We start from the raw sequence: 17318 nt of genomic DNA, 5'->3' as shown, positions 1-17318 counted from the left end.
ACTTCCCTCTGTCTAGTCAGCCTTTGACATTAGTACTTTCTCAATGCAACATGCTCCCTCTTAGTATGAGGAATGATCAGGCATAGCCCATCCAGGATGGCATCACAGGTACATGAGTGAAGCACAAAAGAAAAAAAAACATGTCCACTATAAGAGATACTACTCCCTTGCTGAGCCCTCAACAGTTTATGCCTTTGTTCTCTCCTGTCCTCTGAGTTCAGCCTACATATGGCCCAGTCTGTCCCTGAATCCTCAGGAAGTTTGTTCTAGTTTCTTCTGTTTTTTTTCTGCAGCTCAAACAATAACTTTCCATTCCCCTCATCTCTGAGAGCCTTCAGCCTTCCTTTGAGCTCAGGCAGGATGGCTCCTGAGCCCCAGTTCTAAGTTTCTAAATCCCAAGTGTAAGTTGTCACCATCCTAATACAGACCCCCACCTTTCTAACTTTTTTTGGTAGTTGACCTCTTGTGCTGACCTTTTGTTCTATCCTTTTCTCTCCCTAGATGTAGCAGCCCACCTCCCACCCCTCTCTTTCTTTCATCCATTGTGTTTAATTACCCAGTAACTTGCTGGTCCCTGGTCAGTAACTTCGCTTTTACATTTTTATACACAAACATTACCACCCACAGGAATATCCAGATAGTGTCCTGGACTCAAACAGCCCTGGAATCCTTGCTTGTTCTCCCAGGGGCAGAGCAAGGCTACTACTTTGTTCAGGATGGCCTAACCACACACTTATTCTATCCTTTTTGTTTTTTCTCTGTTTTGTCCTAGGATCATCTCTAGTAACAGGTCACACATTGTCAAACTACCTCTCAGCAGGGTAAGTGACCATTCTCCCTCTAAACACTAAATTTCTGGTGAGGGGCAGGGAGGGGCTCCAAACCAGCTAACTGAATTGGTCCTAGACCTGCCTGGTTGGGCTTGTCTCAGTAGTCTTTGGGCCTACGCATATTTCCTTTCTTTGGGGTCAGTGCAAGCCTAATTTGCTCCCTTCACTCCCTGATCTCCATTTCTCCTCTGTTTCCCTGACCCCACCCCCACCCTGGGCAGCAGCTGAAGTTCATGCACACCTCACACCAGTTCCTCCTGCTGAGCAGCCCTCCCGCCAAGGAGGCTCGGTTCCGGACCGCCAAGAAGCTCTATGGCAGCACCTTTGCCTTCCAGTGAGAAGTGGGGCGGGGCTGGGGCTGGGTGCTGGATAAGGCAGAAATAATGTAGGGGCATGGGAAGGCAAGTTCACTTGAGGCATATGAGTTTGTGTTATCTATGTCCGTCAACCAGTCAGTCAACAGATACTACGTGCTATTGTGGTAGGTGCTGTAGAGAATAAAGATACATAAGATATGGTTTTTACTCTCAAGCTACTCGTGATGTAGTTGAGGAGAAATGACATTTACGTATAAAAAGATGTGGTTGAAGGAACATATTAGCGGGGATAGATTTGAAAGCTGCTTTGAAGGAAATCAGCAATTTATGCCCAGTGTGAGAGGAGAGAGAGAAAAAGAGAGATTAAAGGTAATTTAAAGGGAGTTGGTGGTACCCTTTCCTTAAAAGAGATGTGAAGTCATTACTGGAAGCCATATTTGGGATCAGTGATAATCTTGTTGAGTTTGAGATGAATTTGTTTAATTTGAGATATCAGGATAATAGGCAAATGAAAATATTGAACCAGCAGTTGAGGATTTAGGATGGGACTGTTTGAAGCGTGGAAGGGAAGAGACTGGATATTAAGATGTAAGGTTTAGCCACACACACACTCATCTTGCATGCCTGTGACTATATCCATGTGCATATCCATTGCTAGGTTTATTTGTGTCCATCTTCATGTCCTGTGAGTGTGAGAATGGGTGGGAGTGGCAGTCTTGGAAGTGCTCCTGGGAACCTCATTCCATGAGGAGACATATATTCTACCCTGCCTTACAGTGGGTCCCACATTGAGAACTGGCATTCGATCCTGCGCAATGGGCTGGTCAATGCATCCTACACCAAACTGCAGGTGAGGCTGTGCCCCTTTTCCCTTTCTCTCCACCCCCCTCCCTGCCCCACTCAGTTTTGAAGTCTACTCTAGAGTACTCAACTGTTTTTGCCTCAGTGTCCTCAAACCTAGCTTCCTGTGAGGCTTCCCTAGGGAGGAAGTTGAAACTATATGTATAGAATGAATGTGGCTGTTGTATTTTGACCCTAGGCTTTGTTTTTTGGTGTTTTTAGGAATGGGAATGTAACTGTAGACAGAAATAATAAATTGCTAATTGCAGCCACTGTGATAAATTAACTTGTTAGAGCTTTTCAATATATGTGACTATTCACTCAGAGAGTTGATATAGGAGACTTATTTCTTTGCCCTGCAAGACTCCAAGGAATAGTTATTGTTCCTCCTCCTGACTGCCTGTTCTGTATTCCTTTTTGGAGGGTGGGGATCTGCATATATACCAAGGCCTATGGACAGGAGCATGGCTTCTGAGGGACTGACTCAGTGGCTCTGCCACTCCTCACTCTCCAAGGCATCAATATCTAGTATTTCACAGGCAAAGGGGTTAACTTGCATCCACTTTTCAGCCAATCAGCTTTTCAAGAGTAGGTGCCTAAAGTTATCTGAGTGAGTGAGAAGATTAAATGGAGGGACAGAGGGCTGGATAAGCCCTGTGGCTGCCTAATACACAGCCATGGGTGGGCCCAGGCTCATATTGCTCATCCTGGTGTTTCCCTGCAAGCTGCATGGAGCAGCCTATGGCAAAGGCATCTACCTGAGCCCCATCTCCAGTATTTCCTTTGGATACTCAGGTAAGAAATAATCTTTGGTCACATTGACTTTATTTACATTGCATCCATTTTGTGACTACATAATCCTATGCTGTCTCCTCTTCCATCATGGACACTTGGTCTGTGTCAGCTCTCTCCCCAGTCATGGATACATAATCTTTCTCTGTTTTCTCTCATTAGGAATTTAGATTCTTTGCAAGTTGAGGCCAACTGTCTCCCTTTCTCTTAGGTATCCTCTTCTCCATGGGGATGATTTTATTCATTGTGGGGCCTTGGTCCTGGGAGTGGGTTAAGGAATAACTGGGAAATGAAACTAGGCTCTTTGGAGAACACATTTTTGGTGTTGGCATTAGCCTGTCATTATAGATTGTGTATGTGCACACCACACGTGCATGCGAGTTTATATATGAATGCACTTGAAGGCTTGAGCCCCTTCGACTGGCTTACATTTCTGAAGACATTGTTCTCCTCCTTGTCAACCACCTTTTAAAATTTAAACTATGTATAATTATACACTATTATAATAGTCACGTTGAATGCAAGAGGAAGCATTTTATTCCAAAGATAAGGCATAAACAATGTCCAGATTCTAGTTAGGAGATGAGTTCAGCTTTGTCCAGCTCAGAAAACGAATCTGACTTATCTCTCTCATTGTTTCAAGTTTATGTCTGAGTTCCTTTTCAGTCTTCTTTTGTTCTTGTTCTGTATAGTCTCTATATAAAAGTGAGCCACCATATAGTTGCATGTCTACCATATGAAGGGGCCAGTGCTAGATTTTTATAAATTACTATTTAGTATTCTCCATTAATTGTAACTGTTATAACGATAACACTTAGTTCCAGAATAACAGAACTAGAAAAGTCTCTAACGACAGAATAAACCAAACAAAGTAGAAGGAAGGAGTTAATATAGGTAAGAACCAAAATCAGTGAAATAAAAACGGGTATAATAGATAGGCTCAAAAAAGCCAAAAGATGATTCTTTTAAAGAACTAACAAACAGATAAACCTGGCTAGATTGATTAAGAAGAAAAAGAGCACAATTAAATAATATTATGAATGAAAAACAGAACATAACTATAGATATAGCAAAATTTTAAAAGCTAATAGGAGAATTCTGTCAACTTTATGCCAGTGCTTTGAAGACTTTGTCAAAATTGATAAATCCCTAGAAAAATATAACTTAACAGAACTGATTCAAGAAGAAATAGAAAGCCTGAATAGCTCTAAAATTGTAAAAGACATTGAAATAGTAGTTTCAAATTTGCCACAACAAAACAAAACAAAAAACTTACCAAACCCAGATAATTTTTTTTTTTAAACATCTTTATTGGAGTATAATTGCTTTACAATGGTGTTAGTTTCTGCTAAACCCAGATCATTTTACAAGTGAGTCTTAAGTCACACTTTCAAGGAACAAATTATCCCAATCTTAAACAAAATCACCCAGAGAATAGAAAAAGATGGAATTACAAATCATAAGATTGGTAAATTTGACTTTATTAAAACGAAAAGCTTTTGTTCATCAGAAGACACCTTAAGAAAGTGAAAACGCAAGTTACAAACCAGAAGACATTTGTAACACATACAACTATAAAAGATTAGTAATAAAGATGCATTTTAAAAATTATTACAAATAAGAAAAAGACAACCCAATAAAAAATAAAAGCAAACAACATGAACAGGCATCTCACTGAAGAAATGACCGAAAAATATGAGCAGCTGCTCATCCTTTGTTAATAAGGAGGTAAAAGCAAGACTGTAATGACAACCATGTAGCATCTATGTGGATTGGCAAAAATTAAAAAATCTGATAATACCTCTGATTGTACCAGAGGTTGCAGATAAGCAGGATCTATTTTATCACTTATGGGAATATAAATTGGTACAACCACTTTGGAAAACATTTGGTGTTAAATTTCATAAAGCTGAGAAATTTTATCCCTGTGACCCAGCATTTTCATTTCTGCATATGTGCACCCAAAGTTGTGTACATGAATGTTCAGAGTAATATTGTTTGCAACAGCAAATCTTAGAAACAACCCAGGTGCTCATCATCAGGAGAATGGATAAATACATTTTAATATATTCTCACAATGGATTATTATTCATTAATGAAAATGAACCAACAGTGGCATTCAGCAACATGGAAAAAATGTTGAAAAATAATAGTTGAGAAAAAAAAAAAAAAAAAAGGCAAGCCCAGAGGACTACTGTATGATGCCTTTTTTATGTTGCTCAAAAATTAAAATTAGGACTTCGCTGGTGGTGCAGTGGTTAAGAATCTGCCTGCCAGTGCAGGGGACACGGGTTCGAGCCCTGGTCCGGGAAGATCCCACATGCCACGGAGCAGCTAAGTCCGTGCACTACAGCTACTGAGCCTGCGCTCTAGAGCCCACAAGCCACAACTGCTCAGCCCATAAGCCACAACTACTGAAGCCTGTGCGTTTAGAGCTTGTGCTCTGCAACAAGGAAGCCACCGCAATGAGAAGCCCACACACTGCAATGAAGACCCAATGCAGCCAAAAAATAGATAAATAATTTAAAAAATTAAAATTATTTAGCTATGTGTGTGTGCGTGATAAAATTAAAGAAAAAAAGAGGGCTTCCCTGGTGGCGCAGTGGTTGAGAATCCGCCTGCCGATGCAGGGGACACGGGTTCGTGCCCCGGTCCAGGAAGGTCCCACATGCCGCGGAGCGGCTAGGCCCGTGAGCCATGGCCGCTGAGCCTGCACGTCCGGAGCTTGCGCTCCGCAACAGGAGAGGCCACAACAGTGAGAGGCCCGCGTACCGCAAAAAAAAGAAAAAGAAAAAGAAAAAAAGAAATAACTCAAATTTTGGGATAGTGGATACCTCCCAAGTGGAGGCAGATAGTTGGGATAGAGTTAGGAGCACTTAGATGTAAGTCACTGGTAATGTTTTAGTTCTTGGATTTCGTTCTTAGGTTAGGTCTTTAGGTATCCATTGTCCTATTAAATAAATGATAGTGTGTTGTGAATCAAAGGTTATGATTAATCCAAGAAGGGTAAGGGCCCAGTGAATATATATTTATTGAATGTGTGAATGAATCTTATTCTGTGTGCCTGGGGTCCACAGTCAGGGTGGGATCAGGGTAGTCTTTTGGCTTTGTCTAGGTTCCACAATTTTTCTTTGTCCCAGCCTGAGCCTCCCTCTAATTAAGCTCTTATTCTAAGTAGTGAGATCTTCCTGGCTTTTAGTGCCCACAAAATTCTTTCTTCTTGTCTGTTTTCTCCCTGTTCTCTCCCTCTTTCCTCTCCCATTGGCCTTTGTTTATTACTGAGTGCCTGAATACCTTTAGTTATTAGATGGAGCCAGGAATCTCTATTGACTTCTTAACTTTCTTCTTCATGTACTGATAACGTAAAAACATCATATGGCACCATCCTTCTCCCTCCAAAGGTCGATTTGATTATAGATACAAAATACCTTATGCTTTTACTACTGGAGTTACAGGTCATCTTGTCCAATCTCTTATTACTTTACAGGTAAGAAAGTAGATACACAGAAAAGTTAAATGACTTTCTTAGGGTCACACAGATCTAAGTAGCAGAGTTAGGACTGGAATCCAGTTTTCCTAACTTCTAGGCCAGTGTTCTTATCATTATATTGGACTCACAGGGTAGGCTTTGCTTGAATGACTGACTCTGAGGGCCCTATAGATATGTGAGAGTCTCTGATGCTGGGTGAGATGTGTATAAATGTCCGAGTTATTTTAGTTACTCCAGCATTTGGCCAACTGTCTTCTTTGTATGTTTCCTTCCACCCCTTTCTGCTCTGGTTTTCTCTATTTTTCCTCAGGGTATCTGTAGCCTAGTGACATTGGGTGCCCTCTGCGGGTCAGTGTAAATAGAGAGCATTCATTTGACTAGCCGAGCCTCTAATGACTTGGCCATAGTGAGCAGGTTAAAATGAGGGACAGTGGGAAAGGAGATGGTAAACTCCATCTATGTGTTTAGTCGTGTTTAGAAACTTCTCACAAGTGTATACTCTGGACACAAAGCATCCAGGGATTATTCTGGCCTCCAGGTTCTCAGGGTGTCTGGTCTCAGGGAAACTGACAGAAGATGATTGGGTCATTATGGTCAGGACAGTGTGCAACAGGATTGGGATGGGACAAGATTTGGATTAAATCATAAGGGCCACCTCTAAGACCAGCCATAGAAATCAGATTGTTCTCTCTTAACGTCTTGGATAGAACCTAAATGGGAATTTCACTCAGAACCGTGCACTGAAATACCCAGGCTGAGAAAGTCATCATGTTTGGATGCAGAGCTAAACCTAGTTAAGGCTAATGGAGAAGTTGTAAACAGAGGGCTGGTGGGTGTCCTGTAGGAGAAAGAAATTGGCAATTCAAGTCTTGAGGCTCTCATTGCCCTAAATTTTGTTCAGGCAATAAATCTGTCGTGGGGCTTCAGTGTGAGTGCATGATGAATTGACAGCCTGAGCAGTGAAGAATGTCAGTCCAGTGGTTATCATCCCTACTTCTATACCATGGCTATCACAAAACCAAGACTTGCAGCAGAGTGGAGTTAGCAATAATAGAAAGTTCCAGGGTGGACTGGTGAGATAAGTGCCCTGCTTATGGCCTGCAATGATAGCATCATTTCCCATCTTCATCTGTCTCTCTTGGGTCTCATGGTCTCGTACACAGACTCATCCCTGACTGTGATAAGGCTGGGCCTGTGATAAAGCTGAATACAGAGACTGAAGTCCTAATCATAGGCCAGAAAGAGTTGGGAATAGGGGCACACAAGCACTGTTGCACATCTAAGTAGGAAGAATCCAGAATGAATCTATAAATGTTATAAACAGGGCTATTCAGTGAGGGGTAAAGATGGTGGAGGATTTATGGATTTAGATAGGGTGAAAATGAGTGAATTGGCACCTCTTTCTCAAGTCTGGGAGGACTTTCTGAAGGAAGCAGGACTCTTCAAGGTAGTTGCCGTTGTGGTTACCTGTGGAAAATTATTCATCACTTAACTGCTCTGCTTTCTTCCTTTTCTCTGAATGACTCTGGTCAGAGCTTTTTATGTAACTTTGAACTAGAGCAGTTCTGACTTGCTCTGCTTGCTTCCTTTCCACTCATTTCACTCAGCATGGCATTTGACCCGAGGTGTTGATGTCACCACTCTCCTAGGCCCCTCATTCCTGACTCATTTCTTGTGTTACTCCCTGTCTTAGAACCCTTCAGTGATTCCCAGATGTTCTCAGGATAAACTCCATTTGCCTTAACATGGCCTACTAGGCCTGCTTGATCTTATCCTAGCTTATCTTCCACATCATCTCTCACCACTTCTCTGCCATCAACTAAGCTGCTACAAACTAAGGCACACTGCTTTGTCTTTCCTCCAGGCCTTTTATATCCTATTATCTCTGCCTAGAATTCTTCTTTCCCTCTTCATTTAGCTAACTCTTCCTTCCTAATCCTATAGTTCTCAGCATAGCTGTCAGCAGGATGCCTTCTTCAAACCCCGAGGCTAGGCTAGTTCTCCTCCTCTGGCTCACACAGTGCTCTATATTCTCCCCATCATAACCCTTACCATGCTCTGTTGTAATTATTTGTTCCTTTCCTATAATCTCCATCAGACTAAATTCTGTGACGGCAGATACAGTTTGCTTTATTCACTGCTGTATCACCAAGCATCTCTAGCTCAGTGCCTGGCACATAGTAGGCACTCGGTAAATATTTGATTAAGGAATGGGTGAATGAACTGGTTTGTTTTTCTGTGACAGGAATGGGAAAAGGACAGCACAGGATGCCCTCCAAGGACGAGCTGGTCCAGAGATATAACAGAATGAATACCATCCCCCAGGTATTATTAGTTGCCGTTGCTCCACTGAGGCAGGACCCTTCCTTTGGGATAAGTTTAGGCTACAGAGGTGGATGGGGAAACAATGGTGGTGGTGGAGGTGGTGGTGGTGGGTGGTTTAAAGATCATTTGAAGGAATCAGATATGTTCTAAGATGAACACATTTCTAGAGTCATCTGTGGCCTCAGTCAAAAGTATGAAAGCAGAGACTGAGTTTAAATCCAGTGACATGAAAATGTAAAGATGGAAGCCTGGACTCATCCAGATTGATTATGGAAAGCAAAAATTTCAGGGGGGTGGCTGGATATCCCAATCCCCATCCCCAACCATTACCAGCTAACTAGCCTCTCTAGGGAAAGCTATAACCGTCTACCTGGCTCTGCTCTCCTCTTCCAGACCCGATCCATTCAGTCAAGGTTCCTGCAGAGTCGGAATCTAAATTGTATAGCACTTTGTGAAGGTAGGTATCTCACCCAGTCCCTGTTTTTCTCAGTCCCCAACCTTTATTTCTGGTGCAACTTTGGCACATGATCCAGCCAAGGGTGATGTTGAAGCATCATATCTTCCCTTCCCTGCCTGGACTCTCTGACCCAAGCATTATATGTATAACTTCTGGCCCTTCTCTTCCCAGTGATTACATCTAAGGACCTCCAGAAGCATGGGAACATCTGGGTTTGCCCTGTGTCCGACCATGTCTGCACACGGTTCTTCTTTGTGTAAGTCTAGGAGGGTTCCTTGGGAATTACTTGGAGGAGTGAGGGTGGGAGCATAATGACATGTGACTACTGGGAAAGTCTGTTTCTGTTGTCGGAGACTTGTCCCTGGCTACCTGAGTGGAGCTGGCACTGGGACTTTCCCTTTGGAGGATAGGGATGGGTATAGATAAAGGTCTGTTTAGAGGAAACCAGATAAGCTGAATCTCTTCCACCCTAAAGAGTATCAAGAAAGGGTTATGACTTCTTGGATGGGATGGCCACACCTCCAAATGCAGTTCCATTGGTTGACATTATTCTGGTATTTTTCTCCCTCTTATGCTCACACTTGCCCTATCTTTGGCAGATATGAGGATGGTCAGGTGGGCGATGCCAACATTAATACTCAGGACCCCAAGATACAGAAGGAAATCATGCGTGTGATCGGAACTCAGGTTTACACAAACTGAGGGGGCCCCAGCCCTCGTACCACCCCCATTCCCCCAGGATCCATTTGCCCTCATAAAAGGGCTCAGGAGCAGCAACTGAGGCTGCCCTGAGGAATCAAGAGGCCATTACCAAGGGGCAGGAAAAGGATAGAAGAGGCGGCCTTCATGGTGGAGACTGACCCAGGAACCACTCCACATTTGGATGGCCCAGACTGACTCCCTACCTGATTTTCCCAGTTGACTTCACCCTGTTTGTAAATAAATCAATAAAATGGAAGGTGCTGTGGATTGGATATGATCACTGTGGTCTGACTAACCTTGGCCCAGCACCTGCCCCAAGCCCCCAAATGGGGGTGGGGAGAGTGGAATATCATGAGGGTTGGGACTGTTTATGTTGGATGGAGTCAAAGCTAAGTCCATCTAGTATAGTATACTACAGATCTGTCAATATTTTAATCAACGGATTAGATAAATGAAACTTATGCAGATGATACAAACTGAGAAGGATATAGAATACCACTGGTGACTCTTCTTCAAGGTTTAAAAGGACCACTGAGGCCAAAGCAGCTCAGATTTCCTATCCTTAGGACCTCTACTCTCTGCTCAAAACCTCTCTGCTCTCCCTTGCTCTGTGTCTTGGGGGCTGGGCCAATAGCTTCTCCTCCTCAGGAGAGCAGGAGAAATAGCTTCTCCTCGCAGCTATTTCTTTGGGATAAGGGAGGTGGGGGGAGAGCTGGCAGGTACAGGAAGCAGGTTGTTCTCTAACTTGAAATCTATAAAGAGATCCTAAGGAAATAAAGCCTCCCTTAATGAAACAAAATCCAAATTCTCCAAGGATAGCAGTGTGAGGGAAGACAGCTGTTTCTAGGAGACCTAACTGTTTCAGTGAAAGCCATCTCCCTGTTGAAATTCCCACTGCCAACCTTGTGCTGGCCTTTAGGCTGTGCTCTGTGTACCTAAAACCCTAAGTTAGTTCTAAGAGACAGGTTGGATATTGCCAAATATTTTATGAACTATTAATGAAGAAAACAGGAATATAAGCACAGAGACTACAAAAAGCATTAAACAAGCCTGGCTTTTAAGTATAGGGTTTTTAAAATTGTTATACCTTCTTGATTTATAAAGCCTGTGCTAGACTACCTGTTGTCTTTCATTACCTTCATCCTACCTTGGAGGTAACCTTCTTTGCCTGGGTATCTTACCTGCTTTGTAGTTAAGACTACAAAGCCTGAACTTAACATGGAAGTACCATTCTTAATGGTCCATCCCCCTAGGAGCTGTTTCTTAAACTTCTTTACCCCTTTTTTTTTAAAGCTTATTATTTTATTTATTTTTGGCTGCATTGGGTCTTCATTGCTTCACGTGGGCTTTATCTAGTTGCAGTGAGCGGAGGCTACTCTTCATTATGGTGTGTGGGCTTCTCATCGCGGTGGCTTCTCTTGTTGCGGAGCATGGGCTCTAGGCACGTGGGCTCTAGAGCGCAGGCTCGGTAGTTGTGGCGCACGGGCTTAGTTGCTCCGTGGCATGTGGGATCTTCCTGGACCAGGGCTTGAACCCGTGTCCCCTGCACTGGCAGGCGGATTCTTAACCACTGCGCCACCAGGGAAGCCCCCTTTACCCCTTCTTGGTAAAGATTGCTACATTCTGACTTTACAAGTCTTCCCCCATTCTGGTTTCAGGTCTAGGAGAAATTTCTCTAAGTAAATGACCCCATCAGGGAGTCCACCCTAACTGAAATTCCTGCCTCGTGGGAGGACCCTTTCAGCTCACCTGTATAGTAGTATCAGAGATAGCTAACATTTTTTAGTTCTTATTAGGTAGGTGCTGGGCATTATGCTAAGCACCTTAATAATTTGCTAATACCTTGGCTTACTTACTGTGTGCTTGGTATTGTTGTAAGCTCTCTACCTGTATTGACTAATATAATTCTCAAAACAAGCCTTTGAAATAGATGCCATTATTCCCATTTTGTAGATGAGAAAACAGGCACAAAGGATAAGTGATTTGTCCATATTCCACAGCTAGTGACTGACAGGCAACCCGACTCCAGAGCTGCCATTCTGGTTCTATGCTATATAGCCTTTCAAACTTTACAAATATTTTTTCATTTAATCCTGACAACAAAGATGGAAGATGGTTTTTTTTTTTTAAGAGATCTTAAATAATGTGGTAAGGTCTCACAACTGGTTAGTGGCCATGCTGGGTTTTTAACCAGAGTTGCTCAACTCCAGGGCTTGAGCTCTTAACTCTTACTTCCCCAGGGGTTCTCAAACTGCTCCCACTGGTGTTCCAGCAATTGAACCTAGGTGCTTGGCTACTCAAATGTTATAACGACATTTTTGCTCAATTTTCTGAAATTGGTAATAGACTTTTCTCATTTTTAGCCATTTCTTAAGTTTTTCTTTATCAGTGGCATCTGATATAACAAGTACTAGCAAATGATGGAATGAGAAGTGATGAACAGATGGTGTGTGTTACCAGAAAAACTCAAAAAACCTGAGCTTGCCTCATGGGAATAACTTTTAATAGCATATGCATACTAGTCTTTTAATGCTAATAAAATCGTAATGAAATCAAATATACCATTTTATAGTGTTCTGCATAACAGCATCAGAACTTTTCGAATCTGAGAAGTTTGAAAGCCATACATAACCATATTTGAAAAAATTCAAAACATGTATGGTGTAAAACAAATCTAATTAAAACCCGCAGCATTCCTATAACAAGAATGCTTTCATTGCAAGGAAAATTGCACAGGGCCCTGAGTTTCTGGAGGGGAATCCTCCTACAGCCTGCAGTGGGAGTTGAAAGAGGATTGCCCCTTTCTCCCACCCAGGCCTGGCTGCCTTGGAGGTGGGGAGGTGGAGCCTGTGAAAGCCAGATCTGAGCAAGACATCATCCTTCACCGAAGCCAGGACAACAAATACTACACACAGTGGTTGATAGTGGCCTCCTACCTTTCACATAGTCCTGGGCTCAAGCAGCCTTACTCATTTAGACCTGGACATGCTTTGTTAGGGCTAGGGCCGGGAAAATGTTTTCCTCAATCAGTTCCAGGTGGAGAGTAGATGGCTGTGATTTCTGGATTGAGAACTTAAAAATCCTGGAGTTAAAACCTTCCCCTTACCTCTCACGGTAATTTTCCATCCAGGCAGGGTGTGGCCATGACTCAGTTTGTGGTGAGGATGTGGCCATCCATAGGGGAGGAGCCTTCTGCTAGATTCTGCCTTTCATTCTGGCCAATGGGGAGAGGAAGGGAAGAGCCTGATGCTGAGTCATAACTGGGTTACTTACCAGCTTTTCACAGGATGGATTCTGAGATGGAGGTTTGGGTGGATGATGTCTCAGCTTCTGGGATCAATTTGGGAATGGAGGGGAGGAAGCTTCAGGGGTCACATAATTCCTTCAGGGTCCTTCTCCCCCAGAAGGCGGCGGGGGGGAATAAAGTAGTTCATTTGAAGGGGCATCAGTCTCTCTGGAGTACTGTATAGAGTTTTCCACAAATATTTCAGAGCCACCCTGCAAGGGGCCCAAAGATGTCACCCTTTAAGTTAAGGTATTGCCTACAAAAATTATTTTATCTAGGAGACCAAAGTCTCCTTTGTCCTAGCTGTCCTTCCTAGGATAAGTGGGTCAGGTTAACTTGTAGCCAGTGAGCATGGAGGTGGAGACTAGAAGTATGGTGCCAAGGAAAATGCGGATTATGATTGAACTGCAGTAGGAGGACTTCCTGGGGAAGGGGGCATTTGATCTATTGTTTGCTGATGCCTTTCTTTTTTTTTTGAAAAACTTCTTATTTTATTTTATTTTATTTTTTGGCCACAGCATGTGGGATCTTTAGTTCCCCGGCCAGGGATCGAACCCGTGCCCCCTGCAGCGGAAGGGTGGTCTTAACCACTGGACCACCAGGGAATTCCCGCTGATGCCTTTCTTGGTCTTCTAAATCTGGATTACTTTGGGGGAATAGGGTCTGCTTACAGTTCCACTTGCATCTTAGGGAGCCTGAGCTCTGGCTACACTTGCAGGGAAAAAGGAGAGAGCACAGGCCTCCACAGGAGTGGCTTGGTGGATAGGACTAACCCACCCTAAGGAGGCTTTGTCCTGTGAGCCCCAGCAATTCTGAGCTAGAAAAAAATTGTTGGAGGCCATGTTGGCTGAGGCAGTACTTCCTGCACTGGAATGAACAAGGACTCCTCAAGAATCTTCCCTCCTTCTAAGTGCTGATGAGGCATTTCCTCAGGAGGGGGGACCTAGGTACACAGCTGCATTCAGAAAACATTTTTTTTTACTGTTCATTTACCCTGGAATGGGCTTCCCATACCCATCTCTGTGGTAACCACCCCTCCAAGTCTCCCCCTCCATGAATCTTTCCCTTTGCCCCACAGACAACCTGTTCTCTCTTTATCCCTAACTCCAAAAGGCCAACTTTCTTTTCCTTCCACGATTTGTCTGGGGGATACTCTGGAATTAAGATTTTCTGCCACCCTGGTGGGCCTGAAGAGACCTTGGGAATCTGCAGGAAGACACAGAAGAAATTACAGTCTACTTGGTCTGGCTCTGGAAAGGGCATATGAAGTCCAAAGTGATAAGCACTTCTAAATCTGACATTCAGGCCAGTGGGCTGCCCTGGAAACTGTATTGGCCTGAGAGAAGTAACAGTGCTATTTCAGGCAGAGGCCAAGAGGTCACGTAATGGTAAAACCTGTAACCTTACCCTGTTCACCAGGGCCAAGGCTTGTCTTTAGGCTGCAGGGTTTGGTCGGGTATTGTTTGCTGACACACCTACCTCTCCAGGGACTCCAAATGACCATCAAGAGTTAAATCATTAAACTCCAGATTCTGTGATTCCGTGGTCGAAAATCCAAACAGGTAACACAGCAATCTACACCCTCACTCACACCTCGGTCCAGTGAACGTAGCAGCCCCCTCTCCTATCCTGCCAGGTCTGTGAGCACAGTGGAAGGACTGGCTTGTGGAGGAGGAGCTAGCTTTCAGGGGAGCCTGTGTCCTCCCTCAGCCTCCCCTGTTTCCTGTAGCCCTGGGGTTACTTGTTGCTGGGTCAAAGCAATGAAGATTTGACTCAGGAGGATGGCTTAGAGAAGGGCAAACAGAGTTACTTGAATTGAGAAATATGTTCTGGCACTAGTCCATAAGGAAACACCTCCAGGACTAGTCAGTTCTCAAAGAGGACCCCTATTGGGCCGTGTGCTATACTCATTCACAAACATCATCTGATCAAACCCCACCCTATGGAGCAAGAATTGTCTTCAGTTTACTTTTAAGGAACTGGACTCACATTAAATTACAGGATATGGTCATAGGGCTAGAGAGTGGAATTGGAATTAAATATGATGGAACCTACGCTTGCTTCTGTACTATGCTGCTTCTCAGCAAAGTAATGACAACCACCTTAAACTCTGACAAATTTTCACTATACATCTAATGTGAGCAAAAATATGGTGGATTAGTCTCTGCCAAAGTTTCATGGACAGCATTTTTTAACTACTGGATGATTAATATCTGTAACTGAAGAGCAGTAGTTTGCCATCAGCTCTTCAGTTTAATACACGTGCTTTTCAATCATGGGAATACATCTAGATTTAGATCTTTAAAATGCAACATAGTCCAGCATTGGCCAGATATTGCCCCTCCAGTGTTGTTCACCACTGTACTTAGTTCATGTTTAGCTCAGGGGCCAGAGATGGCCATTTATGTCATCCCTCTTTCTCTGAATAGGGAGGAATCTGATTCTCCCTGATGAGGCATGGCTTTTTTTCCTCTCAGCAACTTCATGTGCTCTTACCACCTCAATAACCAAGCGTTTACTTCCTATCTACAACTAAGGGGACCAGAAACGACTTACAGAAGAAATTAAAATATTTTATCTCAAACAAATTTAGGTGGTCACTTTTTCCTTGTCAGCTTATCTGAGCTAACAGGAAAGCATAATGAAGGCCTGTGATTCAGCTGCAGGCAGGGTGTCTGCCTGAGCAGGTCACACCCTTTGGTCTCATTTTCCAGGAAAAGGAAAGAACCTAAGATAATAGTATTCACGATTTTTAACGAGGCAACATTGTATCTGCTCTCAAAACTTGCTCTCTGGAAAGATGGCAAGAGTTAACAGCTGTTTCGTTGATAACTGCTGTCATCACTTGTTATTGGCTAATTACTGGGAAATCAGAAAATGTCTTAGAGAAGAATGTAGGAAAAGCTCCAACAATAATTGATTTAAATACACAAGCTTGGAAACAGAAGTGCTTACTTCGGCAGAGATTATGGGCTCTCACGTTCTGACATTTCCTATTGGAAATATAAAAAATATTTATACCTTCTATTCACTTTCTACTCTCAGGCACTCGCTCTGCAGGACTCTAGCCCCTACTTAAGTATTCACATGGTCCCAACTTCCTTCTTTGTTCTAGCCCCAAGAACAAAAGGGCCTCGTGCTCCCGCTTCAAGCACACTCCGCCCTCCCTGGTTCTCCCTACCCCCGTTCCAGTGTCGGAGCCCCTCCGAAGACGGCCCAGACCTCCAACCATCCCACGAGTCTCCATCCTTCCCAACCTCTGATCCCATCTCGGGCTCGCGAACCTCGGGTTCGGCTCAGTCTTCGGGGTGTGCAGTGGGGCGGGCACCCAGGCGGCGGGAGGCGGGGAGTCACAGGGCAGGGCTGGGGGAATGCTGCCTGGGGACCCATAAATCTAGGCATCATCTGGGTAGGCCAGGGCAGCTCAGATGGGGCGGGCTGGGCCAAGGGTCAAGAGGAGAGCCCTGGTCCAGCTTTCCAAGTTGGCGGCAACAGGTGGCCGGGGCGCCTGGCGGGGTGGGGGAGGGAGGTCCCCGGGGCTCCTAGGGCGGGTCCTGCTGCCTCGCAGCGTCCCCATTGGGCGCTGAGGACGTCAGTGCTGCGATTTTATGTAACGTGTCCTTCCGCCACGGAATGTAGTCCTCCTCCAAAAGGCAACCTGCCCGCCCGTTCCTCCCCCGCAGCACTCCTACAGAAGGTGACTGTGCCCGGCGAGGACGCAGAGGGGCGGGGCCCCGCGAGCTGGGAGCCAGGATTGGGTGGGGGGCGGGACGGCGGAGGGATTGCGGCGGCACTTAGCTGGGATAACCTTGAGGCTGAGGTAGCTGATCCCCGCACTGGAGCGACGCTTTGCGAGCTCTCGGACCTCTGCGGTAGCAGCGCGTCCCGAGCCGGACGACGTCGGAGGTGAGCTTGGGGAGAGATTGGGCCATCCGTCCCCACCGGGGCTCCGTCCCCCGTGCCAGTGCGGAATCCTTGCCCGCCTGCGCACTCAGTGTGGCGCAGGATCCGTGGCATCTTGGATTCACCCGGTTGGGGTCTGAAGAGATGAGAAAGGCTGCTCGCGCCTAGGGCCTCCTCTTCAGAGCCCCCAGCTCCTGCTTCTTCCGAAGGCAGATGGGTCAGCCAGCCCCTTTTCTGCCCCAATCCCTGACCCTCCCCCACCCCCATTCTGGTCCCATCTCCCCTCCCTTTACCTCCCTCTTCTGTCTGGTCCCATCCTCGTCTTCCTCCCCTTATTCTCTCCTAATTTGATCCTTTCCTCCCTCAGTTTCCCTCC

The 17318-nt window shown here is 44.7% G+C and overlaps 2 protein-coding genes across 17 annotated transcripts in view; both read left to right on the top strand.

Moving 5' to 3' along the window:
- Nucleotides 1-11057, top strand: part of PARP6 (poly(ADP-ribose) polymerase family member 6) — a 29249-nt gene extending 18192 nt beyond the window's left edge. For 6 of the 12 annotated variants that reach the window (XR_003681647.2, XR_003681646.2, XR_003681648.2 and 3 more), the window contains 7 exons: nucleotides 773-821; nucleotides 1052-1164; nucleotides 1806-1832; nucleotides 1925-1997; nucleotides 8515-8594; nucleotides 8988-9051; nucleotides 9223-9287. Coding sequence is in view for 1 of the 12 variants with exons in the window: in XM_028495022.2 (XP_028350823.1) it covers nucleotides 773-821; nucleotides 1052-1164; nucleotides 1925-1997; nucleotides 2713-2782; nucleotides 8515-8594; nucleotides 8988-9051; nucleotides 9223-9307; nucleotides 9651-9753 (637 nt within the window). In the remaining 11 variants the exon portion in view is untranslated. Of the gene's footprint in view, nucleotides 1-772; nucleotides 822-1051; nucleotides 1165-1805; nucleotides 1833-1924; nucleotides 1998-2712; nucleotides 2783-8514; nucleotides 8595-8987; nucleotides 9052-9222; nucleotides 9308-9650 lie in introns of those variants that run through there. The other 6 variants (XR_448474.3, XR_003681651.2, XR_448473.3 and 3 more) reach the window with 4 other exon arrangements.
- A 5669-nt stretch (nucleotides 11058-16726) lies between these two features.
- Nucleotides 16727-17318, top strand: part of PKM (pyruvate kinase M1/2) — a 25937-nt gene continuing 25345 nt past the window's right edge. The window contains exon 1 of one of the 5 annotated variants that reach the window (XM_007118389.2): nucleotides 16727-16945. The gene's annotated coding sequence lies outside the window, so the exon portion shown is untranslated. The remainder of the gene's footprint in view (nucleotides 16946-17318) is intronic. The other 4 variants (XM_024128666.3, XM_055088084.1, XM_007118391.4 and 1 more) reach the window with 4 other exon arrangements.

The sequence above is a fragment of the Physeter macrocephalus genome, chromosome 11 (genome assembly GCF_002837175.3).
Source record: "Physeter macrocephalus isolate SW-GA chromosome 11, ASM283717v5, whole genome shotgun sequence".
NCBI lineage: Eukaryota > Metazoa > Chordata > Mammalia > Artiodactyla > Physeteridae > Physeter > Physeter macrocephalus.
The sequence above is the reverse complement of the archived record's forward strand: the minus strand, read 5'-3'. Positions and strand labels throughout refer to the sequence as shown.